General features: G+C 41.3%; 2 protein-coding genes across 3 annotated transcripts; both read left to right on the top strand.

Annotated features, from left to right (window-relative positions):
- Positions 1-3,510: 3,510 nt before the first annotated feature.
- On the top strand, positions 3,511-7,135 carry LOC311046481 (beta-1,3-galactosyl-O-glycosyl-glycoprotein beta-1,6-N-acetylglucosaminyltransferase-like). Of its 2 annotated transcripts, none has more exons than XM_084058827.1 (4): positions 3,511-3,739; positions 3,899-3,977; positions 5,853-6,257; positions 6,590-7,135. In XM_084058827.1, the coding sequence occupies exons 1-4, from the start codon at positions 3,525-3,527 to the stop codon at positions 7,073-7,075; spliced, it is 1,185 nt and encodes a 394-aa protein (XP_083914953.1). In that variant the 5' UTR covers positions 3,511-3,524; the 3' UTR covers positions 7,076-7,135. The 2 variants fall into 2 exon arrangements, with proteins under 2 accessions (XP_083914953.1, XP_083914952.1); XM_084058826.1 differs by having other exon boundaries at positions 3,884-3,977.
- A 2,305-nt stretch (positions 7,136-9,440) lies between these two features.
- Positions 9,441-15,770, top strand: LOC311045470 (von Willebrand factor C domain-containing protein 2-like). The gene is made up of 3 exons (XM_084057349.1): positions 9,441-9,983; positions 11,323-11,452; positions 12,931-15,770. Exons 1-3 carry the CDS (start codon positions 9,606-9,608, stop codon positions 13,119-13,121), a joined length of 699 nt encoding a protein of 232 aa, XP_083913475.1. The 5' UTR covers positions 9,441-9,605; the 3' UTR covers positions 13,122-15,770.
- Positions 15,771-19,429: the final 3,659 nt, after the last annotated feature.

The raw sequence follows: 19,429 nt of genomic DNA, 5'->3' as shown, positions 1-19,429 counted from the left end.
GTGAGGTTAAACTGTAAACAAAATTCGTATTCTCTTCATTACAAGTGAGAGTCGGCCATTTACTTTATAAACGTTTAATCATGTGAAGGACTCGCTTGCGCTGATCTACAATTTGTCATAAAGTGTGTCACGCCTCTTTGTCAGCTTGTAGATCTGTCCCTTTTGAAGAGTGGTGATGTATTCCGTCAGTTTCCGGTTGCCTTTTATGGTCTTAAATGGGACATGGAGCAATGCAAATGATTCTCCACGTGAGCACGCCTCTGACTGTCAGACAAAAATGAGGAAGACCGGTGATACTCACATATAAGAGATTTACACGCGGTTGGCACGCACGTCCGTTTGTGCTTATCGAAAATACGCACCTTTTTAGTCACTTTATTTAGGCACTATTTACCAGGTCAACAATGACCTGGCGTCTGTGTAAATAAAATGCTATCTAATTTACATTTTAACTTTGCATAAGACTGCATGGTCGTCAAGGCTAGAACATTTAAAACACAACTATCATATATTAATGAATTTGTATTGGGTGTTATCTGAGTAGATAGAAAGGTGTTTTATTATCTCCTGGAATAGAGAGAGAGAGAGAGAGAGAGAGAGAACCTCTGAAAGTCTTATTAAAGAAATGTAACTTAACGTGTTGTATGGCACGTAATTGACATTCACGTGGCCGTTGCATGTGCATTTTGTACACATGTTCGCGTCATGTACTTTCTGTACTATTAAATCATAAACCGGTTTCTGCACATACTACCACATAGGGATGTATGAAGCACTCCTTAAATTATCTGGAATGCACCCTTCGAACATTACAGGTCGAGTTATTTGCATATTGAAACGGATTTGAAATGTCAAACATGTCAAGCCTCTGACGTAGTTCATCATGCAACACGTGTGTATTTAAGTTCATGTAAATATATATTAAGTTCTAAATAAAAACGGGTTTCACTCCCACCTTATGTTGCATCTCTTTTTCCCCTAGACGGGGACGTAACAATATAATATCTATTCCAAGTTTTATTAGCCTTTGGTCGTGAGGTTAAACTGTAAACAAAATTCGTATTCTCTTCATTACAAGTGAGAGTCGGCCATTTACTTTATAAACGTTTAATCATGTGAAGGACTCGCTTGCGCTGATCTACAATTTGTCATGCAGTGTGTCACGCCGCTTTGTCAGCTTGTAGACCTGTCCCTTTTGAAGAGTGGTGATGTATTCCGTCAGTTTCCGGTTGCCTTTTATGGTCTTAAATGGGACATGGAGCAATGCAAATGATTCTCCACGTGAGCACGCCTCTGACTGTCAGACAAAAATGAGGAAGACCGGTGATACTCACATATAAGAGATTTACACGCGGTTGGCACGCACGTCCGTTTGTGCTTATCGAAAATACGCACCTTTTTAGTCACTTTATTTAGGCACTATTTACCAGGTCAACAATGACCTGGCATCTGTGTAAATAAAATGCTATCTAATTTACATTTTAACGTTTGCATAAGACTGCATGGTCGTCAAGGCTAGAACATTTAAAACACAACTATCATATATTAATGAATTTGTATTGGGTGTTATCTGAGTAGATAGAAAGGTGTTTTATTATCTCCTGGAATAGAGAGAGAGAGAGAGAGAGAGAGAGAGAGAGAGAGAGAGAGAGAGAGAGAGAGAACCTCTGAAAGTCTTATTAAAGAAATGTAACTTAACGTGTTGTATGGCACGTAATTGACATTCACGTGGCCGTTGCATGTGCATTTTGCACACATGTTCGCGTCATGTACTTTCTGTACTATTAAATCATAAACCGGTTTCTGCACATACTACCACATAGGGATGTATGAAGCACTCCTTAAATTATCTGGAATGCACCCTTCGAACATTACAGGTCGAGTTATTTGCATATTGAAACGGATTTGAAATGTCAAACATGTCAAGCCTCTGACGTAGTTCATCATGCAACACGTGTGTATTTAAGTTCATGTAAATATATATTAAGTTCTAAATAAAAACGGGTTTCACTCCCACCTTATGTTGCATCTCTTTTTCCCCTAGACGGGGACGTAACAATATAATATCTATTCCAAGTTTTATTAGCCTTTGGTCGTGAGGTTAAACTGTAAACAAAATTCGTATTCTCTTCATTACAAGTGAGAGTCGGCCATTTACTTTATAAACGTTTAATCATGTGAAGGACTCGCTTGCGCTGATCTACAATTTGTCATGCAGTTTGTCACGCCGCTTTGTCAGCTTGTAGATCTGTCCCTTTTGAAGAGTGGTGATGTATTCCGTCAGTTTCCGGTTGCCTTTTATGGTCTTAAATGGGACATGGAGCAATGCAAATGATTCTCCACGTGAGCACGCCTCTGACTGTCAGACAAAAATGAGGAAGACCGGCGATACTCACATATAAGAGATTTACACGCGGTTGGCACGCACGTCTGTTTGTGCTTATCGAAAATACGCACCGCTTTAGTCACTTTACTTAGGCACTATTTACGAACAACTTAGTGAATCAGGCCCAAATATGTATATTTTTGAATCCTGGTCAGATTGAAGAACCTATTATTTAATAATAAATAAGGCTATTTCACAAACACAAATAACTAGGACACTGTGTAAATTACAAAAGCCAAAATACAATTTACAATTTTGGCATTTAGCAGACGTGATTTACAGTAAGCAAGATAAACTCAGTAATCTAGGATCATAGATAAACCAATAACCTATATCATCAGTCTAAACATTATAATAATATAAACAAAAATAAATACATTATGTACATTGAAACTACACACTTAGGATGCCAGGTCAACAATGACCTGGCATCTGTGTAAATAAAATGCTATCTAATTTACATTTTAACGTTTGCATAAGACTGCATGGCCGTCAAGGCTAGAACATTTAAAACACAACTATTATATATTAATGAATTTGTATTGGGTGTTATCTGAGTAGATAGAAAGGTGTTTTATTATCTCATGGAAGAGAGAGAGAGAGAGAGAGAGAGAGAGAGAGAGAGAGAGAGAGAGAGAGAGAGAGAGAGAGAGAGAGAGAGAGAGAGAGAGAGAGAGAGAGAGAGAGAGAGAGAGAGAGAGAGAGAGAGAGAGAGAGGACCTCTGAAAGTCTTATTAAAGAAATGTAACTTAACGTGTTGTATGGCACGTCATTGACATTCACGTGGCCGTTGCATGTGCATTTTGCACACATGTTCGTGTCATGTACTTTCTGTACTATTAAATTATAAACCGGTTTTCAGCACGCCTCTGACTGTCAGACAAAAATTAGGAAGACCGGCGATACTCACATATAAGAGATTTACACGCGGTTGGCACGCACGTCTGTTTGTGCTTATCGAAAATACGCACCCTTTTAGTCACTTTATTTAGGCACTATTTACGAACAACGAACAACAACAAAATTGTTGCACGTGGAATTCTTTCCATAAATGGCATATATTAGAAAGCTATGTTCTTTTTGGCGTCTCTGCTGGATAATTTTCACTGTCATCCCGGTGATGGTATGGCTACTTTTAATGCATAATATCTCAGAGATCCACAAACGCAGTTACAGCTGGTTGGAATACACAGCTGCTGATGGGAGCCCTGAATATGACTGTGAATGCTCCGCAATCCTGGAAGGAGACACTGAGACACTGCAGAAGGCTAAGCTATTGTTAATCACTAAAGACTTCAAGAGTAGTGTCCAGATTCCTGATGAGTATTATATTAATGGCACCCAGGACTGCAGGTATCGTTTTGTTATATTTCAATATCTGATTACTATTACAACATTGAAATGTAACGGCATTCATGCATTTTTAATTATACCATACTAAGTACCATGTAACTCCCATATTTAACCAATGACTAGGTAATAATTTATTAATTGCAGGATGTTCAAGTTTAGCAGGAAATATTTGACGTTCCCTCTAAGCCAGGAAGAGGAAGACTTCCCCCTGGCCTTTTCTATGGTTGTCCATCATAAGGTATAGTCTTTGATTTCCAAACACATTTTTAAAAAAAAGGGGGGGGGGAAGTATATATATATATATATATATATATATATATATATAAAATATTGAAAGCTGTATTTATTTTAGCTGTATAAGCTCTAAGCTGTATCTATATTGGAAATGCCATGGGGAAGAACTAACCCAGCGAAAGACACAGGAGGACAGGGACCTTATTTTAAAATATTTATTCAGCAAACACGATTATAGTTTTGCTTCTACTTCATCTTCAGAGTCAAAAGAATTTATAATTTATGCCAAAACTCACACAAATCGGTACACATTATCCCTGGAGTCATGTGATCAAGATGTAGAGTGTCAAGGCAGGTACACACTGCAGGATATTTGGTCCGATTATGCTGTCAGCGACCTTTTTTGGCGCTCGACGATAAAAGCCTCCCAATCTGACACAGATCGGCCTTTGATCGGCGAGATAATGCTCGCTGTGTGTGAAAGGCTCTGCGAGACGATCTGGCCGTGATCATCCGCTCTGGGAAGGCTTTCGGACCGTTTTCAAATAACTACCTGGTTTGATATTCAGCTGTGTCCCAGACCGAAAATCATACAATGTGAAAGGGTCTGACACACACACACATCTGAGATGTGTGTGTGTGTGTGTGTGTGTGTGTGTGTGTGTGTGTGTGTGTGTGTGTGTGTGTGTGTGTGTGTGTGTGTGTGTGTGTGTGCGCAGCGTGTCTGTCACTGTCTAGCCTCTGGAACACGTGCCTGTTTTTTTTTGTTGTTGCCAGCTTTTGCGAGAGAAATAAGCAACCAGATCTATGAAAACAAGCCCAACAAAAGTGTCTATAGAGCGTGCCAAAATTCCTGAAAGGGGCGTCAACAAGTGTCTTTTGGTAGCTGCGGACATCTTTGAGGGGTAAAAACCAGGTTGACTTAACATTGCCCAATGCCACGCCGAATGCCAACGCCCCCCGTGGTGACGACGCGTTGGCACGCTCTATAGGGCAGGCCACATGAACACTTTAACCCTATTATATACAAATACATTGCATATTTTAAAATAGACGATCTACAAGCTCACAACGCATATAGCAGCTATTTCAAAAGAAAAATATTGCAAAAATGAGAAAATTGAGGAATATTTTCCAAATCCACACAAATCTTGTATGAGGGTCTATGGCACAACATATTTTCAGAAGGGGGGAGGTCTGCAGACAAATATTAATTTGGGGATCCTTGCCATGAAAATGTTTGAGAACAACTGGTTCAAACAACATTAGGAAACAAGGCCAAGCAACTACACTTTCAAGCAATTTTACAGAAAAAACAAGCCCAAAGTCGCTAATGAAAAGCAAACATGGCAACACTGCTTCCGAGAGAAAAGAGAGAGAGAGAAAGAGAGAGAGCGAGACAGAGAGATAGATGCGCATATTTTCTATCATGGGAGACGTCTGTTAAAATGAATTGGAATAAAAACAAATGTAGCTATGTATTGTATTGGGTCTGACTCTGGACAGCATCCTAGTGAACTGTGTGTAATCCCTGGTCGGGGATCAATCTATAGGGTGAAAACCACAACGATATATGACAGCCGATTTCAAGAAATAAACTCCTGCAATGTGTAATGCTTAACGATCAGATGAATCGCCGACCACTTTAAAAGTCCTACAGTGTGTACCTGCCCTTAGTCAGATTTGTCATATTCCATTCTGATTGGCTATGACTGACTTCCAAATTTGCGGGCCCTGGGTAGACAACCCGGCCTGGCGGAGATTATATTATATTGCTATCCTTTAAATTCAGTTGAAATGACAGTCACAGTATTTACAAGTTGTGAATATTAGTAACCAATACGATTGAATTAAATTCCCCTTATTTCATATACTGTAGGTGCAGAACTTTGAGCGCCTGTTGCGAGCCATCTACGCCCCTCAGAATGTTTACTGCATCCATGTGGACAAGAAGGCAGAGGCTTCAGTCCTTGCTGCTGTCTCGGGTATCTCTTCTTGTTTCGATAATGTCTTCATGGTCAGCCAGCCTGTGAGCGTGGTCTACGCTGGCTGGTCACGTGTACAGGCCGATCTCAACTGCATGGCCGATCTCTACAATGTTAGCACAACCTGGAAGTATTTTATCAACCTGTGTGGTCAGGACTTCCCCCTGAAAACCAACCTAGAAATTGTGAGAAGCCTGCGGGCATTGAAGGGTAGAAACAGCTTGGAGTCGGAGAAAATGCCCGATAAGAAGAAAAAGAGGTTCCAGATAGTTCATCAAATAGTGGCTGGAGAGCTCAAGGTAATCATTGGTGTCACGTGTGCATGTTTGTCTTGTTTATTTTCTTGTTTGTTTTTTTCAAGTTTTGTTCCATGTTTGTGTTTTTGCCACCGGATTCGGATGATATCAATGCATTGAATGGAACATTAATGTCCCATTCAATGCATTGATAGCATCCGAATCAGGTGTTTTTTGCTAGGTTGATGACGTCTGATATTATTGTTGACCTTGGTTCTTTGCATTTCAGTCTCTTTTGGATGAGAAATTTGCAGCAAAGTTGTTATCCATTGCTATAAATGGAACATTTTCTTATTTGGAAAATAGTCATTCATTTATTCCCTCATTTATCTCAGGCAACGGGGCAGGCTAAGGACGCACCACCCTTCAATCTTCCCATCTTCTCAGGAAATGCTTACATCGTGGTTAGCCGGGGCTATGTGCACAGCGTGCTGGAGGACAACCGTGTACAGGAGCTGATGAAATGGTCTGAAGACGCCTACAGTCCTGATGAGTTTCTCTGGGCCACCATTCAGCGCATCCCTAATGTTCCTGGCTCAGTCTGGCCAAACGCCAAGTACGACATGAGCGATATCAATGCAATTGCACGGCTAGTGAAGTGGCTGTGGCATGAGGGGTCACAGGGTCAACTGGAGGCTGTGTACCCAATGTGTCAAGGCAAACATGTTAGGGACGTATGCGTGTATGGTGCTGGTGATCTGAAGTGGATGATGGAGCAGCACCACCTTTTTGCCAATAAGTTTGATGTAGACATAGATGTCATTGCTATCCAATGTCTGGAGAAGTACCTCAGAAACAAGGGACTGGCAGAAGAACATTAATTGTATCCAGAAGGTTCAAATCTAGAGACACAGAATCCTGATGTTCTCGGTAATGGACAAACCGATAATAACAAGACCAGGAGACCTTGTTCTGCCAGACCCAGAATAAGTACTTTATAAGATCAGAGCACTACGTCACGGCTAAGCCGGACTTCACATGACGTGTCAGCCTGTGTCCCTTTTCAGAGGTCCCTTCTATGCCCATGTATGGACGAAAGGGGGACAGAAAACTGACATGCCCATGTATGGACGAAAGAGGGACAAAGCCTCATGTAGGCCGACCCTCTGGGTCTGGCAAAAAGTAAATATTATGTATATTTTTCTATTATAAAAAAAAAAAAACTTAAATCTTGGCTTGGTGGGCAGCCCCCAGCCTAATGACGTCCTAGGCAATTTCCTACTCTGCCTATTGGGCCGGCTCTGCCAGTAGGCTAGTTTACAACTTTTGTCACTCTGCCCTTTTAATTGTTAACTACAGTGACTACACTGTTGCTTATATAAAATAAATTAGGCTATTAAGACACCGAATAGATTTGACTGCATCGTTCACACTCGCTGTGCGTTGATGGCTTGTTAACAACCGTCATTGATTCTAAATAGACCAAGGTGTTACTTGGTTTGAATCCTTTGAAATAGAGAGGGGTCATTGACCACTGTTTTGCTGTACTAAAAAGGTATATAAAAAACGAACTATTTTATCAATTAAAAATTGCATGACCCTCCCTTGGATTCAAATTTAAATTAGCTGACCCTTCCTTGGACTAAAATTAGAAAGGCAAATTTCGAAGGTAAATTTCGACTGGTCCCTAAGTACTTTCTACTTTTGGTACTTTAAGTACATTTTGATACCAATACTTTAACTCAAGTCAATTTTGAATTCCAGACTTTTAATTGTATTTCTACATTGCAGTATTGATACTTTTATTTAAGTAAACAAAATAATGTGAGTACTTTTTCCACCACTGCCATTTGGTCCTTGACATTAAAACCTTTGAGAAGCACCACGTGAAGGATCTTACCTCAGAGTGCACCTCAGTGTACATGTCAACCAGGCTGTCTCCCAGCACCTGGCTGATCTCTGGCAGCTCCAGCTGGGGAACATGCTCCACTATGAGGCTCCACACAGACTGAGGAGGAGAGCCTTCCCACTGGGCCTCCATGAGGACCTGTGTGCACAGCACACATCACATTCACATGTCAGTTCCAATGAAGACATCAATTACCAGAGAGGGGAATAATGTTTATAGGGCCAAATTTAGTATAATAAAAAAACCTGAAGGCGTCTGAGACAATTTAAGCCTACATGCTCAAGTAAGATTAAATGGATTACTGCATTTCTTCACAGCCTGTTTTGTTACACTTAATAAGGTTCACATTATGTTCTTTCACAGCTGTGGCTGATTAGGGGATAGTCTACAACGCTAGCAGCCACACTCCTGTAATTCAAGCAAGTTATCAGCTTGGCTGGCTACATTCAAACAATGCAACTATTTCACTATAAAACGTTAATGAGCGCAGAACGTAAATTCACACAGAATTGATTGTTGAAAGCAGTTGAGACTGTGTTGTATGTTTGGTTGCTAAACAAAAAGGCACAGCTCACCTTATTGATGCTTCCTTGTTGTATCCCGTGTAAACATTCCGGTTGCCAAGGAGTAAACATCGCGAGATCAAGTGAGCTATTTAAAGGAGTAGTTCACCCAAGAAAGTACTTATTTTCTATCAATTACATCCCCACGAAGTATGGGTTATTTATACATTTAGTCTAGTGTATATAATAAAAGCAGCTTTACACAGAAAGGGTGTGTACTGTGTACCCCTCACACACACACACACACACACACACACACACACACACACACACACACACACACACACACACACACACACGCAGCACGCACGCATGCACGCACGCGCGTGTGTGCGTCCTGTGGACAAGTGTTGAAAATTACCACTCGTGCTATACACTTTAAACAATGCACCTAGTTTCGTCCAATGTAATTGTGATGTCCATATCAAATAAATAAACATAACATAAACTAAACAAGATTTTATACATTTGAAAACTTGAGTAGCCTACATTTACTTTTGGTACTTTAAGTATATTTTGATCCCAATACTTTTGTACTTTTAATTAAGTACATTTTGTATTCCGGACTTGCAATATTGATACTTTTACTTAAAGTGAAAATTGTGAGTACTTTTACTGATTTCTTTCTATTTGGGATGTTATGTACATTAAACCGTATAGGGGACGGATTTGAAAGACCTGAGCTGAGATCTGCATGTAATGAGATGCAAACTCCCATAGAGGCAGTGAACGCTCCCTCTCTGCATGCTTTCTCTCTCTCTGTGAGTCTGTGTGTATTGGACGCAGCCTGCACAAGGCTACAGTTGAAGGATAAATACATGCCAAGGATTTTACAATCTGTAACCATGTAACAAACTAAAAAATATATTTTCTACAGGGCTACAGCGGAATATCTCTACCCGGATTCTCTTTAATCAACTCTTTTTGACAGTTTTTGACATGATGGGTAAACTTTCAAAGGAGAGCCTTTTCACTGAGAGGATAACGCGCTCGGCTGCGCTGCTGCTGCTGCTGCGCGCCTCCGTGGGCTTCGCGTTCTCCGTGGCCGGCGGGCAGCCACCGCCACCGGAGAGCACCTGGTCCTGCGAGGCCAACGACAGCGTGTACTACGTGGGGGAGTGGTACTTCCTGGACTCGGACCACTGCACGCAGTGCGAGTGCACCGCGGAGGGCTCGGCCTGCGCCCGGACCGAGTGCACCTCCCTGCCGGCGGCCTGCATCCATGTCAGCCACTACCCCACTGACTGCTGCCCGCGGTGCGAGAAGATCGGCTGCGAGCACCGGGGAGAGGTGTACGACCTGGGGCAGAACTTCCAGGTATGTCTGTATACAGTCTGTCTGGTGGTTGGGACTGGGAGCATGTTGACCAGAGAGCATTTTGTTAAGGTTGGCACTGATAATGTATGTATGTATGTATGTATGTATGTATGTATGTATATATATATATATATATATATATATATATATATATATATATATATATATATATATATATATATATATATATATATATATATATATATATATATATATATATATATATATATATATATATATATATAATGTATTTTTATTTTTATTATATTTGTATTATAGTTTGACACTTGCTTTGGCAATGTAAACGTATGTTTTCTCATGCCAATAAAGCTCCTTTGAATTGAAACTGAATTGAGATTGACTGCTGCGTGCCTGTGCTGAGTGATAGGCCAGTGGTTCTCAACCTGTGGGGGGGTCCCACATGATTTTGGGGGTCCCAGACCCCAGATGACAGTTAAGTGACTATTTAGGGACTGTTAAGAACTTATTAATACAAAAAAAAGAAAAGACCACTGCATCAAAAGTAACCAACAAACTATACTATAAAAACTGGTCAAACATTGGCCACATTGTCAAATAATGTAAGAAAGAGGCAAAACTTGTTTCGAAGCGTTGTGCGAGACTACCTAGTCAAACTAAATGTAATGCCTCAACTTCTACATTCCAAGTGCTTGTCAGGGTGGGGGGTCCCCAGTAAAAAAAGGTTTATTTTGGGGGGTCAGGGCCTGAAAAGGTTGAGAACCTGGTTATAAACTGCAAAACGGTTCTTCTGCACTACATCACATGACAAAGGCCTAGACATAGTCATAGAGGATCACAGGAGAGGCGGCTATGGAAACTCTTAGCCACCACTGGAATGTCCACACAAGATGTACTAATAAATTCCATCTGATTAGGCTATATTCAAGTTATTCTAACAATGTAGACTATTAAAGAGAGGACCAGGACCAGTGACATAGGCTAAATATGGGGTTTAATTTGTTTAAGTTCCAATAACACTGGAACTGAAATGTTAGTTTCAGTGTTATTGGGGTGCACACACATGTAGTCCTGTAGACATTTTCCTGTGGCAGTGTAGTAATAAGTCTGTTTGGAACATGCTGGTTTCTAACTTGATTTTGTTTTGGTTAAGAATGTTTAAATGGTGCCTCCTTGTGGAATAGGCCCGGTACTGTATGAATAATGAGTGGTGTCAAACCGGCTGTGTGAGGCATCCTATTTAAAACACAAAAGTATCAGCCTTCATCACAGAAGGCTTCATAAATATGTTATGCCATACACACTATTTACTGTAAATAATGACTCATAATCTCTCCCTTTGTGTGTGTGTTGTTCGCAGCCATCAGAGTGTGAGCAGTGCTCTTGTGACAGTGATGGTATTGCCCGCTGTCTAGTAGCAGACTGTGCTCCTCCACCATGTGTCAACCCTATCTACCAGCCTGGCAAATGCTGCCCTGAGTGCAAGGACGGTAGGTTCTTATTGTAGCCTGCTAATGTATATCAGGACTAGGTGAATGCTCCATGCGTCATATTAACCACGTCAACCTTGGCGTCCTTATTTTGGGCACGTTAACAAAAAATGTATTTTTTCCCCCCATATCAAAATGTTCTTTCTTTTTTTGTTTTAAAAGATAGCAGATCTACAATTAAGGAACAGGGCTTGTAGCTTTTAGATCAGCTATTTTCTCTATTTGTCATACAACGAAGTATATAGGGCTTAATTGTTGGAATTAGTCTTTTATGCCATGTGATCCTCACTATTTGTTGTTACCACTACCGTAACACCTCAAGCAAATGTTGAAATGAAAACACTGTTGGCCTTTGATTGAAGGTCGTTGTCATTGGTCCCTGTGTGATACAGAAACTGCAGTAGTTTTGTCACATTACTTCACTTTGGACCATATCGTTGCTGTCGGGCAGAAACCTCTTATCTCCATGTTTTACCTTTTTGTATTTTTTCGTAAGTGAATGTGCTTGATCATACGACAGCGTCACACTAAAGTATCAGAAACACACGTTTTGAGCTTGCAGATCTACTGAAAAGTAACAGTTTTCCACCACCAGACAGAGACCATATTGCATTTTAACTGCAATGAAGTTGATTGTGCATGTGACCCAGTGTGCGCAAGTAATGCCTGTTTAACGCCCGGGATTCGAATCCGGTTCTCCCGTGTGGAGAGCCGTCATCTTAACCACTAGTCTGAAGGGGAATTCCCCCCTGGCCAGGGCAGATATGAAGCTTTTGGTTTATCAGGCAGAGGCTCTGAGCCACTTCTGCTGCTACTGTACACATGATTTATATTTGCATCGTATCGCGCACCAAAAACAGTATAGCGTGAGCTTGTAGATCTGCCATTTTCAGCACACATCACCCAACTAAGTGTAAATCAGGCTTAAAGGGATAGTTCACCCCCAAAATTACATTTTTTTCTATCGATTACTCACCCCATGGAGACTTGAATTCATGGATATTGTTTTGTTTTTGTCGCATTCCTAAGCCAATAATTTGATGAGCGGCAACGGTTCCGGTAGGAGACACAAAGAGTCTCCAAAAGCAAAGTTTGTTGTTTACCCAGGGTGTCGGACTAAGCACGAAGCTTGTTTCCAGCCGGACCCTGCATGGAAGCCTTGCTCAAGGGCTATTCAGCGGTGATTCATGATTGATGTGATGAATTGGGGAATCGAACTAGGGACCTTCCGGTTTCAAGGCCGCCCCTCTAACCACTAGGCCACCGCTGCCTCCTTTGTGTCTCCTACCGGAACCACTGGTGAACTATCCCTTTAAGTACTGTATGTGTGTGTGTGTGTGTGTGTGTGTGTGTGTGTGTGTGTGTGTGTGTGTGTGTGTGTGTGTGTGTGTGTGTGTGTGTGTGTGTGTGTGTGTCTTGAGTGTCTTGTGTGTGCACAAGTATCCAGGTTTAACCTTTGTGCACTGTTTCCCATCCAGGCCCTAACTGCTATGTGGACGCGTCCCATAGCAGAGTGATTCCTGCTGGGGAGTCCGTGTGGGTGGACTCCTGCACCAAATGTCGGTGCCATGACGGCCAGGACGCAGGCTACTGGGAGGGGAACCGCGTGGCCACCTGTGCCCGCCTCAAAAACTGTACCCCCGAGGAACCGTCAGTCCAACAGAACTAATGACCATTTCATTGTTGTCGGGCAGACACCTCTTATCTCCATACTCTAACTTTTTGTGGTTGTTTGGTAAATTAACGCCCTACTTGATCATACTACAGCGTCACACAAAGGTATCAAAAGTAGCTGATCCACAAGCTTGTAGATCTGCTACTTTTGCTATTTTTTTTATTTGAATCCTGAAAAGTAACAGTTTTGGACATATGAGGTTTCCACCCGACAGAGACGATTTACTACCGAGATCCAAGTGTATAAGGGCCATTCACATACAAATCATTGTAACTGAAATGGATGACAGAGTGATAGACGTAAATTATATCGTTTGGATCACTTTCAGAGCAATTTTATGAATGATAGAAACATCGACCAGCCAATCAAAATACATCAGAAGGATGAATGAAGGACAGGTTGAAGGAGACCGTGGACGAATTCAGTCTCACCCTCAGAATGTGTTGTTATTAACGGAGATGAGGAGAGATGATTATGAATACCTTACTGCCTGGAATTTCCTCAAGCAGTTCACAAATCTTTCCTCATAATTTATAATCGGAGTCAAATTATCCATATAACCTATAATGCATGCGTCTTTCAGAACCACAGAGATCTCTCTCTCTCCCACTGCGTGTGGGCTTTGACACAGCTGGAATGCACCGTGCGTTCTTGGTGCCACAGAACGTGTTCATCAGTGTGGACGCTCACATAATTATCTTTATAGTTATCGTTATAGTTATAGTGCATGCCGTAACGATAACTATAAAGATATCGTTTTTAAAAACTCAAGTGACAGACAATGGTGAACGATATAGTTATAGTTATGGTTATTGTGTTAGGAGTGAACGGCCCTTAACACCAGTTTGGAGAGCTGTGTATCCAGCACAGATCCATGTCTCCCCTGGAGGGGCATCAATAGATGCATGCAAGATCAGGGGAATCCACTCTTTTTTAAGACTTGTGAAAATAGGGTCTTTAACCATGTTTTGCATTCAAAAGTGGGACTCTAGAAAGAGGGGGGCATTAACCACTTGAACCCTATATACTTTGTTGACCAGGGTCCCCCAGGGTTCTATACTTGCCCCCCTCCTTTTTTCCCCTCTATACCAAATCTCTTTGCCAAAAATAGCCGATCTACAAGCTCACGTGTTGACGTGAGCTCTTGATCTGCTATTTCCGGCGAATATTCAACTATTATGACTTGCCCAGAATAGGGTTGATGTGGTTAAGATTATATTCTGTAAGAAAGTCGGGACATGACTGAAATTTGAACTTGACACCAGATGCCACTGGCAAACGTTAATGATTGACTAAGGACTTGTTCCAAGTCTATGAATAGACTATAACATTTTTGACAATTATGTTTTATCGCTGACAGGCACAGTGTAATCTGTTACTATTACAAGAAGCTCTGATATTGGAACATTCATTATTGTGTCTAAAGGGGGACATTAACATTCTGGGCATTTAAAAAAAATGTGGGCATTAGAAAACGGGGGCATTAAGTATTTTCAGCATGAAACGCATGGGGCCTCTACTGTATGTCCCAGCATGCATCTACCTCGACATAATAATTCCTTCCAAACAAACGATGCTCTGCATAAAGTTCATAATACTGTATCTGAAGCTGCCAAGAAGTCAGTCATTCACAATAACCTCACAAACCCACAATTCCATGGACCTGAATTGTCAATCCAAAGAACAGACTGCAACCCTCAATGCAGTGGAACTGACTAACCATTCTAAAACAAAACCCACCATCTTAGCAGAGCTGAGAGGTCCTTGAGAATTCCTGGGCATGTTTGGAAAAGGCACATAAATGTTCATGAGTTCATGATCTGTTTTCAGAATTCGTTGGCCCTCTCTAACTATGTTTGCTGTCCCCGTCCAAAGTAGGCATTTAAAAAGCAGCCAAGGAAAGAGCTCACTGTATCTGGTTGTCATCAAATAATTCATGATGTTGGCTGAGCGACAAGGACCCATTTATACCCCTTTAGCGTGATTTATACTTAGTCATACGTGTTTTATGGAGTATAAATTAGGCATTAGTTACTCTTACTTTCAGACCTCTGCTCACTAAGCAGATGAAGTAGCCTGATATCCTTGTAATTACTTCTGGGATCGTTTGTGATACAGAAGGTCTAGGATCTTAGGAATGAACTTGTCATAGATTGATGCATCCCTGAAGGTATGCACAACACATGATGCAATGTAGGACAGGACACGGTTTGGGAAAGCAACATGTTTGAACTGTTATATTATTGTATTTTATATACAACTGTAATATGTTATATGGTTTGCATAATAAATGTCATGAAATTATAACAAAATGGCAAGAGTATGTTTTATCAAATGCTCTTTATTAATTTATATTGGGATATACAGACTACTCCATGTGTGTGTTGACACACTGAGTTATTTACCTTTAGTCAAGAATAAATGTGAAGTTTACTATAGACATGTTCTTTATTGATTTACAGTTATCACTGTCTTCAGCATTGACTATATGACAGTGTTCCAAGTGTGCTACTGTAGCATAGTGTTACTGTACTATGTAAGTCAGGGGTCTTCAACGTTTTTCAGGCCAAGGACCCCCTAGCTGAGAGAGAGATGAAGCAGGGACCCCCTCTACATATTGTATAAAATTGTGTTGCAGATTAAACTTTTTTTTTTTTAATTTCCCTCTACACCTCTGCACATAACGCCTCGCAGCGCGAAGCGTTGTGAGCTTGTAGATCTGCTATTTTTGGCTAAAGTTCTCCTCAGAAAAGGGATGATATAGGGTTCAAGTGGTTAATGTAAAAAATCCTATCACACAAAGATTTGGAGGCCACCCAGTAGTAACTCTGAGGACCCCCTGTTGAAGACCCCTGCTGTGCTATCTAAGTAAGTAGCCTTGGGAACCAATGGTTCATGTCATGAGCCATGTGACCCATAGGGCATCTACTGTTTATGTTTCTGGAACACAATCGATTATTCGATCATTAAAATTAAACATCCTCTGAAAATGCATTCTGCATTCACCCATCTGACCACTTAACACGGCAGCCTGTCGGCTATGTGGTCAGTTGGGTGGGCCACGGACGCTCTCAAGATTAAAGGTCCTGATCCGGAAAAGTTTGGGAACCGCCGGAAGATACTGTTTGATATCTTTTGTTCATGACATTCAATTCTTTGATATAGTACATCATGACAACCTGCCATCACCAACACTCAAATGTACAGAAGTTAGAATAAAGAACTTTGTCCATTATCTAAGCTACTGTATGCCAATTATCTCCTCTTTTCTCTACCTTGTGTGAAGTGAGATGCATTTTTTATTCTACTGGAATAAGCTGTTTTCCCCCCTCCACTCGGAGGAGAGGCAGTTCTGATTTCCCTGTAGATTGCTCCTGCTGGCAGTTTGAGGCCAGGGTTCTACTTCAAAACAATAAACAATAAGGAGTGAAATGAGTTAGAAAAAGGAGAGGAGAGAGAGGGATGGTGAAAGAGAGCCTCTAAAAGCATAAATAAAAATAAAAGAAAACTAGAGTTCTTAACGGGCCCGAAAACCTGAAAACATAAAACATAACAAAACAAATATATACTGTAACACAATTTTCATGGCATTCTTTTGTTCAAACCTTGAGAAATGTGTTTACATTATGATACCGACAAATAGGAACTTAAACGTTTGATCCAAGCCAGAACACAATCAATTGATCATTAAAATAAACATGCTCTAAAGATGCACGATTTCCAGATTTTCAACTGGGCCCTGATCCAGAAAAGGTTGGGAATCGCTAGGCTACAACCACCAGATACAGAAATGCCTCTTAGCACTGGATAGAGTAGGGGAGTATGTATGTAGCAGCATATCTGAAGGGAGTATTGGTGTGTGTGTGTGTGTGTGTGTGTGTGTGTGTGTGTGTGTGTGTGTGTGTGTGTGTGTGCGCACGTGTGCGCGCGCACGCGCTTGCAGGAAGGGTGACATCTTGGAAAAGAGCTCATGTGATCTACCGTAACATTTTTGTATCAGTCATTCAGTCTAGACGGTGTTGATGAGCTTGTCTGGGTTTAGCACAAAGCTGGAGTGAAGAAGAGACCAGGTCTGAACAATGGCTATTCTGTGAACCTCCTTGTGTCCGGTGGAGCAGGGAGTAACACACTGTAGCTTTTTGCAGACATCCTCTTACTCCTGAGTCCTCATCTCCAATATGAGTCACCCAAACATGCAACGCTCAAAGCCCCACTGTTTGGTTCTTATCTCTTGTTACAGGGCTCATGTCCGTTTTGCATTAGCCGTTTCAGCAGGGCCAAATGTCCCCACAAGTATAGAATTTTAGGCATTGGACCGCTGGCATAGCACATGCTCTAAAGTAGGCTGACAGCAAATTGCGAGTTCGAGTCATGATCCTGACGGACTTTGCTGCATGTCCTCCCTATCTCTCACCCCATTTCCTGTCAGCCTACTGTCCTATCCTATCAATAAAGGCATAAAAGCCGTACAATAAATAAAATAAAATATATGGCAAATAAAAGATTTATTGAACGTTTAGGATTTAACCGATTCTTTTGAACATGGGATAACACATAACCAATCATTCACAACCTAATAAACAAACAAAAAAGAATATGAAAAAATATTTTATTTGAGGACCCCCTCGAAAACGAGATGCTGCATCTCAAGGGGCTTATCCTCCAGTGAATTTCAAAATAAATAATATATTAAAAAGTATTCCTATACCCAGAATACCCCAGGGATAATAGTATGCACACCATTTAAGAAACACTGTAATACACCCTCTGTCAATTTGAGGCATTTTATGAAACAAATTTGTTCATTGCATTGAATGTAAAAAACTCTCCTGACACAGCTGACATCAAGGTGTGCGTGTGTGTGTGTGTGTGTGTGTGTGTGTGTGTGTGTGTGTGTGTGTGTGTGTGTGTGTGTGTGTGTGTGTGTGTGTGTGTGTGTGTGTGTGTGTGTGCGTGCGTGCGTGCAAGAGAGAGAGAGAGGATTTTGCACTCTCCATATTGCACTATAAAGGTAAACTGTGCAAATTAATAAAAGTGCAACTGTGCTGTGCAAATGTCATTCAATAAATAAGGGTTATATGTGCAAACATGAGTAACAAAGGACCTCTCTCTGTTACAGTTAACTCATTTTTTGTCTCGCTACATCAGGTATTTGTCCTTGTACTGTGCAAAATGTGGTGCTTTTCACTGTTCAGTGTGTGTGTGTGTGTGTGTGTGTGTGTGTGTGTGTGTGTGTGTGTGTGTGTGTGTGTGTGTGTGTGTGTGTGTGTGTGTGTGTGTGTGTGTGTGTGTGTGTGTGTGTGTGTGTGTGTGTGTGTGTGTGTGTGTGCGCGCGCGCGTGCGTGGGTGGGTGTCAACAGCATGCAAGCCTGTATGTGGTTTGTTGGTCAGACTGTCTATCTGTCCACTCTCTGCCAATCAACATGGCTACATGTGACCATGCCAGACAGGCGCTTAGGTGTGCAGGGTGTGTCTTGGTTATTTGTAGTTTATAGCCAAGTGGAGTGGTGTGTGTATAATTTGTCAGGTCATTACCATACTGAACTCCATAAAAATGTTACGTAGTAGATTCAGATCCCAAGTGGTGAAACCGTGCCTCAAATATGGACTGGCCAAATGGGCTGAAGATGAAATTTTTAGGAGTTTTGAAAGACAGATGATGCTCTCCAGCTCCAAAGGCTTGTCAATGGTGTCAGACGAGGAACAGCAACAACAACAACATCAGATCTCACTGCTTGAAGCAATGCTGAAGCCTGAAATAAAGTTACACAGAGCAGGTATGTGATGGTTTTGTCACAAGTTGTCTTTCATCTTCAATAGGTTATACAGTGATTCCCAACCAGTGGGCCATGAGTATATATTACAAGTTGGGCCCCCAATGCATAAGGATAAGGATAATTCCTTTTAACAGGTCGTTCATGAAAGTCCTTGCGGTCTTGTTTCCAATGAGAACCTGTAAGCAATTTGGGGTTAAGAGTCTTGCTCAGGGACAAATTTCATTTCATCGACACATATGCTAGCCTGGCCGGGAATCGAACCTGCGGCAACCAGGGCCTCTGGCTCCCTAGGCGGACTCACTAAGCACTCAGCTATGGCCGCATGGCAAAAACATCAACATTGATATTAAAAGAAAAATCATGGTCTTTTTTTCTTTAAAACCTTGAAATAATATGTATTATTATGATACCAACAAATAGGAAATAAAGTATATGAAGTTATCTGACCACAGGTCAGATTTCCATGTGGGCCCTGATCCAGAAAAGGTTGTGAATCGCTGGGCTGTACAGTCACCAGATAAGGAA

Source organism: Gymnoscopelus microlampas, assembly GCF_963454915.1.
Source record: "Gymnoscopelus microlampas genome assembly, chromosome: 5".
In the NCBI taxonomy this organism is placed as follows: domain Eukaryota; kingdom Metazoa; phylum Chordata; class Actinopteri; order Myctophiformes; family Myctophidae; genus Gymnoscopelus; species Gymnoscopelus microlampas.
The sequence above is the reverse complement of the archived record's forward strand: the minus strand, read 5'-3'. Positions and strand labels throughout refer to the sequence as shown.